Consider the following 12,211-nt stretch of genomic DNA (forward strand, 5'->3'; position numbering starts at 1 on the left):
CTTTTGCAGCAGAGAAGAAGCTGATCAGTAGAAAAAGCTTAGGTTGTTCTTCCCTTGTTTAATAAGCATATAAATATAATCTTGGTAATCAAGGTACTTTTAATATATATATTAACTCAGCAATGAGGCAAGCTCAAAGAGTGGTTTGAATTGCTTCCACAAATGATTATTATGTATATAGAAATATGCCTCTCCAGAATATAGCAAAGATGCCAGTGACTGACTTTTAATAAAGTCTTATTTGATATAGATGAGAAACTCATGCCTTATTGATTTACATTATGTATAACAATAACAACAACAACTGCTATAGCAAACACACATATAATGCTAGTCCTAATATAAAAATTAAAGATATATGTCATTTTAATTCTTAAAAGAACTCGATAAGGAAATATCATCAGTATTTCTATTTTACATATTAGGAAACTATGAACTATTAGGAAACTATTAGGCACAAAGAAACCAAGTAACTTGCCATCATATAGCTAGTGAATTCCTTAACCTGGATTTAAGCACTGAAAGTCTACTGAGGATCCATGATCTAGACCATCTTGTATATTATTATAGAACCAAATGCTATGAAATATTTATTGAGAACTTCTGTCATTTTTTTTAAAAGAAATAGAACAAATGTCACAATGAATATACTAATTATTGAGAAAAGTTAGTTGGTTCTTTCAGAGCTAAGTTTTTGTTTAGTGAACCACTACTATCTCTGTTTTTTTAAAAAAAATTTATTGGAGTATAGTTAATTTACAATGTTGTGTTAGTTTTATGTGTAAAGTGAAACAGTTATGTATATATATTCTTTTTTAGATTCTCTTCCCATATAGGTTATTACAGAATATTGGGTGGACTTCCCTGTGCTATACAGTAGGTCCTTATTAGTTATCTGTTTTATATGTAGTAGTATGGACATGTTAATCCCAATTTGCTAATTTATTACTTCCTCCCATGTTTCCCTTGTGGTAAACGTAAGTTTGACTTCTATCTGTGAGTCAGTTTCTGCTTTGTAAATAAGTTCATTTGTACAATTTCTCACTAGATTCCATAAATAAGTGATATTATATGATACTTGTATTTCTCTGTCTTACTTCATTTATTATGATAATCTTTGGGTCTATCCATATTGCTGCAAATGGCATTATTTCATTCTTTTTTATGGCTGAGTTATATTCCATTATATATATGTATGTGTGTGTGCTATATACGTGACCACATATTCTTTATCCATTCATCTGTTGATGGACATTTAGGCTGCTTCCATGTCTTGGCTATTGTAAATAGTGCTGCAGCGAACACTGAGGTGCGTGTGTCTTTTCGGATTATGGTTTTCTCTGGATATATGCCCAGCAGTGGGATTGCTGGATCATATGGTAGTTCTACAGGTAGTTTTTTAACTAGAGACCCTCCATACTGTTCTCCATAATGGGTGTATCAGTTTACCTTCCCACAAAAAGTGTGGGAGAGTTCCTTTTCTCCATACTCTCTCCAGCATTTATCGTTTGTGGATTTTTTGATGATGGCCATTCTGACTGGTGGTGTAGTGTTGATGTGCATCATTCTAGTGTTGATGTGCATTTCTCTAATAATTAGTGATGTTGAGCATTTTTTCATGGGCTTTTTGGCTCACTGTACATTTTATTTGAAGAAATGTCTATTGATTAATAGATTTTCTCTCCATTTTTTGATGGCGTTGTTTGTTGATATTGAGGTGCATGAGCTGTTTATATATTTTGGAGATTAATCCCTTGTTGGTAACATCATTTGCAAATATTTTCTCCCATTCTGTGGGTTGTCTTTTTGTCTTGTTGATGGTTTCCCTTTGATGTGCAAAAGCTTTTAACTCATTTTTGTTTTTCATTTATTATTCTAGGGGATGGATCAAAAAAGATATTGCTGTGATTTGTGTCAGTGTTCTGCCTATGTTGTCCTCTAGGAGTTTTACAGTATCCCATCTTACATTTAGGTCTTCAAACCACTTTGAGTTTATTTGTATTCCTATGGAGGTATTACTTGTGCTGGGTCCTGGCACATGTGAAACCTGGTGCATGCCCTCCAAGAGTCTCTGCTTCTCTCAGGCCTGTGGTGCTCCTACACTCAGGACCTGCCTGCCGTCAAAGCCAAATGCTCTGGGGGTTCTTCCTCCCAATGCCTGACCCTCAGGCTGTCTTGAAGTGCTATTTTTATGTGGGAATGTCCCTGTGTAGCATGTGTTGCCATTTCCTTCTCCAGGGGATCTTCCCGACCCAGGGCTCAAACCCGCGTCCCCTGCATTGCAGGCAGATTCTTTACTATCTGAGCCATTTTTCTGGTAGGGTTGTTTTAATATGGATGTCTGCCACCTCTTTCCTCTGTGTATGCTGGGTGTTATTCCCTTGATAGAAGGTGTGGCTGATGGTGACGTGACATGGGCCTGTACTGGATACTGAGAGGGGCCTTCCCTTTCTCTGAGGTTGTCACTGCCCTTTCAGGGACAGGGTCTGCTCCCTAGGGGTTGGAACAGGGACCCCGAGATCTGTTTCTGAGCTGAGTTTCTGATTTGCGGTGTGAGGCAGGTGGGATTGGAACACAACCGCAGGGAGGGAGTCGCTGAGCTTTCCTCCTCTGGAGTGGTTCACCGTGCGTGTGCTCTGCTGTGTCACTTTTCACCAGCTCTGCAGGCTCATACACTACGCGGCTGCTGGAGCTGCTCTCAGCCCCACCTTAACCGTAGGAATGGCGGCGACTGGCTTCTCTCAGGCATTGTATTCACCAGGCTACCGGCTTAGATTCACTGAAGTCAGGTCCCTGGGAGCTATGGAGGCAGCTCAGACTGTGGCCTGGCTCGATCTCTACACGTGTGTGCCCACAAAGCCCACAGTTGCTAAAGCCAGGCTCCTCTCAGTGGTGGGAGCTCTTGTTCATTCAGGTGTTTGGCAGGGGCTGAGTTTACAAAGCCAGCGAGGGTGGTGGTGGGAGTGGTGGGGAGATGGATGGGTATAGATCCAAGGTCCCCACAGCCCACAGCCATGAGGAGAGAGTTCAGCCCTCCCTCCTTAGTTGCACAGGCCCTGGGGCTCAGCTGTGGTTTCAGCTCCACCCTGCATGTGGGCCTTCCGCCAGTGTCTGCTCTTGAGGTTGTGCTGGAGCACACATGGGAATGGGGCTGGGACTTGGGTTCACACTGGCCTGTGGGGGTGTAGGAGCGGGTGACAGGCGGTGCATGCCAGCCTGCTCAGGCCGGAGCCCCTCCGAGCGCCCAAGGAGGTTGGGGCGGGCACGTGGGGAAAGGGGGCGGCAATGGCGGCCCAGACTTCTTCCATAAACATGCCCAGTTGTGGAGCCCCTTATGCCCGTCCCTGCATCCCTTCAGGCTGTCTCTTTGCAGCTGACAGCAGTCCCCTCCCTGTGCCCACCCTCCAAACCCCGGGTTCCAGCACCCAGCCTCCATCCACACCAGCACACACGAATCTCAGGCTGGGAGGTGCAGGGCTGTGACACAGACCGTCCATGCAGGTCGTACTCTGTCCTGCCTGGTTGTTGCGCTCTCCTCTGAGCCACTGAAGCTCCCCTCTGTCCCAGCTGATCTCCCCACCAGGAAGGGGGGCGTTCCCCAGGCTCAGGAAACCTCTCCTTCAGCTCCCCACAGGGGCGCAGGTCCCTTCCCCTTTGCTTTCTTTTGTCCTTCCTGCTTGCGTGGGAATTTTCTTATCCTTTGACGCGTCTGAGGTCCTCTGCTAGTGTTCAACACATGCTCTGTTGTGAGAACTGTCCCATTCCCGATGTACCTGTGGGGAGAGGTGAACTCCACATGCTCCTATTGCGCTATTGTGACCCCCTCCTACCTCAGTTTTTTTCTTCTTTTTTTAATAGAGGAGGTAGAATGGTTTGATGTTCTTTACCATCAAAAATAGAGGCAGAGGACTAGGAGGAGAAGGAGGTATCTTTTCGAAGGGAGGGCAATTGGTCTTATAGATGTCACATTCCTTTCACTCATGTTCCTATGGGTTTGGGGAGATTCAGTGGATTTTTTGTTAGCTAGAGGCAAGAAAGGGCACCCCATAAAAATGTGTTTCTAAAATTTATGTTTTTCCAGGAAGGAAGGTCAACATCTCCCTCCCAAGTCTATGTACACTTATGGACTTTGCTGACGTGGAGAAGATGAGAAAGTTGGGCAAGGAGAAAGGTGGCAAGGACTAACCCAAGGTAGATTCCACCTGAAGGGGAGGAAAGATGGTTGCTGCTCATGTCTGCAAGCCTCGCATTTGAAGCTGCTGAGGACACATGAGAAAGGGTGGCTAGGTGCTTTCGAGGAGGGACTGACGCTGCTTGGGCAAAGTGGTGAATGCGTCAGAAGACCACAGTGTGCTGCTTCCAGGGAATCTGAAGATAACTGAGGTCCTAGGGGACCACATCTTGGGTGGGATTTGCTCAGTTTTCTTTGCATTGGTGCATGTTTGGTTCTCCACCCATCCAGGCTACATCAACAGAAAAGAGATAGCCACAGGAGAACAGTGAGAAAGCTATTTCTCATATTTTAAAAAAGACTTGGAAAATTTTATTTGAGCCAAATGATGGTAGCATCTCAGAAAGCTCTGAAAGCTGAAGTACCCATTAGCAGTCAAGACACAGTTATACAATTTTTTTTTGAGACAGAGGGCTGTACATTTAATGACATATTATTAAAAAAAATATTTTTATTGCAGTATAGCTGTTTACAATGTTGTTATTTTCTACTGTACAGCAAAATGAATGAGCTATACTTATAAGAAATACCATTTTTCCATTTTTTGAACCTCGTAACTACCAGAGAAGTAATCTAAGAGAAAGGAAGGTCTGGAGGGTGGTATAAAAGAGAGCAGATGACTCCTCTATCAACTCCAGAGCACTCTGGTAGACCCTAAGTCTTACTTATGTTGGAAAGAGAGACAGAGGTTTGACTAAAACATGAGATTTCAAAATGGAGAGAACTAATGAACTAAAATGCCATTAAGGAAGCCTACTTGTCACTGGGAAATAGGATCGAACAAAGCAGAGATGGTAACAGATATTGGAAAAATAAAATGATTTCATTTTTATACAGTAACCAGTTAAAGGTTCTCAATTAAACCAGTCATGATTATAAAGCAAGTGGAGGGAAATATTAGCCCCTTTTTCTTAGCCCTTCAGCTTCTGTCTGATGTGGGAATTTAGAAATGCAAAATACCAAGTCCTCTATATGTAAGCCTGTCCAGCGAACGTTGCCACTCCCGTCTTCTGCCTCGCACACCCTGTGCCGCAGAACTCAATCACTTCAGTGGCCTTTGGCCGCCTCACCTCACAGGTGTTCATGGTTTTTCATGTGCTTTTCCTCTTGCAGTGAGTACCCTTCCTTTCAATGTCTGTTAGGCAAATATCCACAGATGCTTCAGTTCTTAGCTTGAGAGTCAGGTCTTCTCTGAAACCTTCCTGACCGGTTTCCCCTTTCCTCTTAATGGAAACTGAGAATGGGTAATACCATTCTCAAATATCTTTTCTGGATCCTTCCTTAATCCCTCATATGTATGTCCTGTGTGATGCTTACACCCTATGCAGGTAGCTATCTATATTTCTGTCACTCTTAATAGGTAATGATCCCTCTGAGGGAAAGAAGAGTTCTCACTTATTGTAGTACTTTGCTCAGTGGTTGGCATATAACAAAAGCATTAGAGATATTTGCTAGCAGAAAGGAAAAAATGGGAGCAAAGTGCGGAGGGAGGGTGGGGGAAGGAAAGAAAGAGGAATCTATGCTCAAAGTGAGGAGGGTGCATAGTTTGGTGTAAAAGAAGACTCCATATTATTCTTATCTTACCCTTCCAGGGAGATGGCCCGTTGGAGAGTCACTGAAGGCTGGCGGGTTGCGGTGCTGTGTTGGGAATGACTGCAAGAAAAGAAAGACAAACACAGATCATTCATTTAAAATATCTTTGCACATTCTAATCAGGCCTATGGTCAAAGCAGAATCAATCTTAGAAGAAACACAGGAGAGATTAAACAACTGTTCTTCGCTGATAAATAGAATCATCCACCAAAATAAAACACTCTACCAGGTAAGGGGTCAATTTATCATTTGATGTCAACATATTTTGTTCAAAAAGCAAGCTTTAAATGAAGGGTAACGGTGAAAAGAAACATAGTTGGAAGAGGTAATTATTTTCCCCTTGGAATTAGATAATGTAGAACATAAAAACAAATTTCATTATGATGCAATATTTTTCTAAAAAATGCACATTTTTTCCTAACTAAACAGAGCAAATTTGAAAATTGGAGTAGTATTTAATTAGCACAAATTTATTAGTTTAAATTTGCAATAATAAAAATAATTCAGCTATTGAGTGAACATAAAAGCTTGAAAAATGGGATTTTCAGTTGCATATTGATGTTAAAATTTAATGTAATTTCAAATTTTGGTTGCATGATAATAAGGTAAGACTGGTTTTATGGATAAGTAGTTTCAGTAGACATAATAGTATCTAACATTTATTGAGCACCTATTGCCTGAGTTACTTTTCTAAGTATATTTTTTACATCCTTTATTTCTTACAACTCTGTGAGGTATGTACTGTCCCATTCGACAGATGAGGAAATTAAAGTACTGGGAGGCTTAGAAACTTGCCTGAAGTCACGTGGTAAATACCTGTGCTTGAAGTGGCAACTAAACTGATGCTTCTTTCTTCATAACTTTCATATCATATCACTTTCCAAATGGTAACAATTTTTTGGTTTTAAAGATTTTTGCCTTACTATCTAAGAATACTCTTCAGTTTAGATATAGAGATGCACAGTTACAATCTAGGAGCAAAAAGGAACGCATTGTGAGTTTCCTTTGTGTTTCAATCTGTAATTGTAGTTTGCAGTACTTAAAAATTAGTTATGTATACATTATACATATAGTCTATGAAGGTGTGTATGCTTTCATGTAAATATATATATATATATGTAGAGTGAAACTTGAGTAAAATATTTGTAGAACACGAGGTGTCTTCATACTATTCTAAGACTTCTGAGCATATACTCTGAATACACTGCCCCTGTCACAGAGAGCCAAGCTATATAGGTTGCAGATTTTTATTCAAAACTTTCATCCTCATGGGTAAGAAGAGGTATCTCTCTTTGATGAGTATTTAACTGTGACATAGGTAATATTTATCTGAGGTTGAGGGAGCGGAATGTGTGACAACAGCTAAAATCTAGAGAGTGGTTTTCTTCAAGTTAAGGCGCGTGCCCTTTGTTTCCTGACTCCCTCCTAGTGCTGAGCAACACTTGCGGCACTAAACGCCTTTGACTGACTGACTGCAAGGAAGCGCAGGATTCACGAGCCGGACCGTGCAGCCAGACTGCCTGAGTGCAAATCCCAGCTCTGTCATATAGACCACTGTGACCTTGGCTGAGCTTCTTAAAGTTCTCTGTAACAGCACTTCCTCATAGGGTAGTTATCAGGATTCAATAAACATAGATTTTAGAACAGTGCCTGTTACATGCTAAAAGCTAGGTAAGTAAGTATTAAATAAACCAATATGGTTTAGCAGAGTGTCTACTTTGAGATGTTTCATACTAAATAAACATAACTATTTACATCACTTCAGTTAGCCATAAAGTCAATGCCACAAGGTAGAGATTTGTGAGTATACCCTAACTTTGATGAGCGAGATAAAATTAAAATGTAAAAGTAACTTTATAAAATTAATAGAAATCAGCCATAACAATCAGATGAGGAAAAAGAAAGAAAAGGTATCCAAATTGGAAGGGAAGAAGGAAAATTGTCATCATATGCAGATAATGATACTATATAATCCTAAAGGGGCCACCAAAACTAATGGAGCTCATCAATGAACTCAGTAAAGTTGCAGGATACAAAGTTAATATACAGAAATCAGTTGCATTTCTTTCTACTAATAATAAATACCAGAAAGGTAAAGTAAAAAAAAAAAAAAAAACAAACTTAGGAATGAACCTGACCAAGGAGATGAGACTTACAAGCTGAAAACTAAAAAGTGCTGATAAAGTAAACTGAAGATGATTCAAATAAATTCACATTGTTAATGGCCGAACTACCCATAGCAAACTATAGATTTAATGTGATCCTTATCAAAATACCCTAAAATTTATATGGAACCACAAAAGACCTAGAATTGCCAAAGTAATCCTGAGGAAAAAGAAAAAAGCTGGATGCCTAATTCTCCTAGACTGCAAACAATACTACAAAGCTACAGTAGTAAAAACAGTACAATATTGAATAAAAACAGACATATGGATCAATAACAGAATAGAAAGCCCAGAAATAAACCCATGCACTTATGGTCAACATTAATCTACAACAAAGGAGGGAAGAACACAAGCATAGAAAAGAGTCTCTTCAATAAGTGGTTCTGGGTAAACTGGACAGCTGCATGTAAAGAAAATTTAGAGCATCCTCTAATATCACATATAAAAGTAAACCCTAAACAGATTAAAGACCTAAAATACTGGAGCTATAAAACTCTCAGAAATCAGACAAAACATTCTCTGACATAAATTGTAGCAATGTTTCCCAAGACCAGTCTCCTGGGGCAATAGAAATAAAACCAGAAATAAAAGGAACCTAAATCGAACTGGACATGGAGCAACAGACTGGTTCCAAATAGGAAAAGGTGTACGTCAAGGTTGTATATTGTCACCTTGCTTATTTAACTTATATGCAGAGTACATCATGAGGAACGCTGGGCTGGAAGAAGCACAAGCTGGAATCAAGATTGCTGGGAGAAATATCAATAACCTCAGATATGCAGATGACACCACCCTTATGGCAGAAAGTGAAGAGGAACTCAAAAGCCTCTTGATGAAAGTGAAAGAGGAGAGTGAAAAGGTTGGCTTGAAGCTCAACATTCAGAAAACAAAGATCATGGCATCTGGTCCCATCACTTCATGGGAAATAGATGGAAAAACAGTGGAAACAGTGTCAGACTTTGTTTTTTTGGGCTCCAAAATCACTGCAGATGCTGATTGCAGCCATGAAATTAAAAGACGCTTGCTCCTTGGAAGGAAAGTTATGACCAACCTTGATAGTATTTTAAAAAGCAGAGACATTACTTTGCCAACCAAGGTCCGTCTAGTCAAGGCAATGGTTTTTCCCGTGGTCATGTATGGATGTGAGAGTTGGACTGTGAAGAAGGCTGATCACCGAAGAATCGATGCTTTTGAACTGTGGTGTTGGAGAAGACTCTTGAGAGTCCCTTATACTGCAAGGAGATCCAACCAGTCCATTCTAAGGGAGATCAATCCTGGATGTTCATTGGAGGGACTGATGCTAAAGCTGAAACTGCAATACTTTGGCCACCTCATGTGACGAGTTGACTCACTGGAAAAGACTCTGATGCTGGGAAAGGTTGGGGGCGGGAGGACAAGGGGACGACGGAGAATGAGATGGCTGGATGGCATCACCGACTCTGTGGACATGAGTTTGTACTCCGGGAGTTGGTGATGGACAGGGAGGCCTGGCGTGCTGTGATTCATGGGGTCATGGAGAGTCGGACACGACTGAGCGACTGAACTGAACTGAAATCGAACTTACTGTGGCTGAAGGGCAGGGCTGGACAAAATGTGATCCACTGGAGAAAGGAGTGGCAAACCACTTCGGTATTCTTGCACTGAGGACCCCATAAAAATAATGAAAAAGTAAAATATAACACCAGAAATGAGACCCCCAGGTTGATAGGTGTCCAATATGCTACTAGGGAAGAATGGAGAAACAGCTCCATAAAGAATTAAGAGGCTGGGCTAAAACATTGCCCAGTTGTGGATGTGTCTGGTGGTGAAAGTCTGATGCTGTAAAGAACAATACTGTATAGGAACCTGGAGTATTAGGTACATGAATCAAGGTAAATTGGAAGTGGTTAAATAGGAGATGGCAAGAGTGAACATTGACATTTTAGGAATCAGCAAACTAAAATGGGCCAGAGTGGGTGAATTTAATGCAGATGACCTTTACATCCACTATTGCGGACAAGAATCCCTTAGAAGAAATGTAGTAGCCCTCATAGTCAACAAAGAGTCTGAAATGCAGTACTTGGATGCAATCTGAAAAACAAAACAATAATCTCAGTTCATTTACAAGGCAAACCATTCAGTATCACAGTATTCCAAGTGTATGCCCCCAAAACTAATGCTGAAGAAGCTAAAGTTGAACATTTCTAGGATGACCTTCTAGAACTAACACCAAAAAAAGATGTCTTTTGACACACTAGTCACAGCAAACACCCTCTTCCAACAACACAAGAGACGACTCTACACATGGACATCACCAGATGGTCAATACTGAAATCAGATTAATTATATTTTTTGCAGCTGAAGATGGAGAAGCTCTATACAGTCAGCAAAAACAAGGCCGGGAGCTGACTGTGGCTCAGATCATGAACTCCTTATTGTCAAATTCAGACTTTAATTGAAGAAGGGAGGGAAAACCACTAGACCATTCACATATGACCTAAAAGAAATCCCTTACAATTATACAGTGACAACAGCTACTATTTATTTAGAAAAATCACTGCAGATGCTGATTGCAGCCATGAAATTAAAAGACGCTTGCTCCTTGGAAGGAAAGTTATGACCAACCTTGATAGTATATTAAAAAGCAGAGACATTACTTTGCCAACCAAGGTCCGTCTAGTCAAGGCAATGGTTTTTCCCGTGGTCATGTATGGATGTGAGAGTTGGACTGTGAAGAAAGCTGATCGCCGAAGAATCGATGCTTTTGAACTGTGGTGTTGGAGAAGACTCTTGAGAGTCCCTTATACTGCAAGGAGATCCAACCAGTCCATTCTAAAGGAGATCAATCCTGGGTGTTCATTGGAGGGACTGATGCTAAAGCTGAAACTGCAATACTTTGGCCACCTCACGCGACGAGTTGACTCACTGGAAAAGACTCTGATGCTGGGAAAGGTTGGGGGCGGGAGGAGAAGGGGACGATGGAGAATGAGATGGCTGGATGGCATCACCGACTCTGTGGACATGAGTTTGAGTGTACTCCGGGAGTTGGTGATGGACAGGGAGGCCTGGCGTGCTGTGATTCATGGGGTCGCAGAGAGTCGGACACGACTGAGCGACTGAACTGAACTGAACTGAACTGAAGGCATTTTGATTTGAACTAAGTCAAATGCCTTACAGTGAAAGTGACATATAGATTCAAGGGATTAGATCTGAATGACAGAGTGCTTGAAGAACTATCGGCAGAGGTTCATAACATTGTACAGGAGGCGGTGATCAAAATCATCTCCAAGAAAAAAAAATGCAAAAAGGCAAAATGGTTGTCTGAGGAGGCCTTACAAATAGCTGAGAAAAGAGAAGTGAACGATAAAGGAGAAAAGGAAAGATATACACATGTGAATGCAGGGTTCCAAAGAATAGCAAGGCCAGATAAGAAAGCCTTCTTAAGTGATCAACGCAAAGAAATAGAGGAAAACAATAGAATGGGAAAGACTAGAGATCTCAAGAAAATTAGAGATACAAAGGGAACATTTCATGCAAAGATGGGTACAATAAAGGACAGAAATTATATGGAAAGAACAGATGCAGAAGATATTCAGAAGAGGTGGCAAGAATACACAGAAGAACTGTACAAAAAGATCTTCATGACCCAGATAACCATGATGATGTGATCACTCACCTAGAGCCAGACATCTTGGAGTGTGAAGTCAAGTGGGCCTTAGAAAGCATCATGACAAACAAAGCTAGTGGAGGTGATGGAATTCCAGGTGAGCTATTTCAAATCCTGAAAGATGATGCTGTGAAAGTGCTGCACTCAATATGCCAGCAAATTTGGAAAACTCAGCAGTGGCCACAGGACTGGAAAAGGTCAGTTTTCATTCCAATCCCAAAGAAAGGCAATGCCAAAGAATGCTCAAATTATCCCACAATTGTCCTTATCTCTCACATGCTAACAAATAATGCTCAAAATTCTCCAGGCCAGGCTTCAACAGTCTGTGAACTGTGAACTTCCAGATGGTCAAGCTGGATTTAGAAAAGACAGAGGAACCAGAGATCAAATTTCCAACATCCATTAGATCATTGAAAAAGCAAGAGAGTTCCAGAAAAATATCTATTTTTGCCTTATTGACTACACTAAAGCCTTTGACTGTGTGGATCACAACAGACTGCAAAATTCTAAAAGAGATGGGAATACCAGACCACCTGACCTGCCTCCTGAGAAATCTGTACGCAGGTCAGGAAGCAA

General features: G+C 41.1%; 1 protein-coding gene across 11 annotated transcripts in view; it reads right to left on the minus strand.

The window, feature by feature from the left end:
- Window positions 1–12,211, minus strand: part of DLG2 (discs large MAGUK scaffold protein 2) — a 1,481,746-nt gene that overhangs the window by 483,955 nt on the left and 985,580 nt on the right. For all 11 annotated transcript variants that reach the window (XM_055416123.2, XM_055416124.2, XM_088832353.1 and 8 more), the window contains one exon: window positions 5,816–5,884. In XM_055416123.2, coding sequence (XP_055272098.2) covers window positions 5,816–5,884 — 69 coding nt within the window. The remainder of the gene's footprint in view (window positions 1–5,815; window positions 5,885–12,211) is intronic.

Source organism: Moschus berezovskii, chromosome 25, assembly GCF_049115385.1.
Source record: "Moschus berezovskii isolate FMDL1 chromosome 25, NW_MosBer_1.0, whole genome shotgun sequence".
In the NCBI taxonomy this organism is placed as follows: Eukaryota; Metazoa; Chordata; class Mammalia; order Artiodactyla; family Moschidae; genus Moschus; species Moschus berezovskii.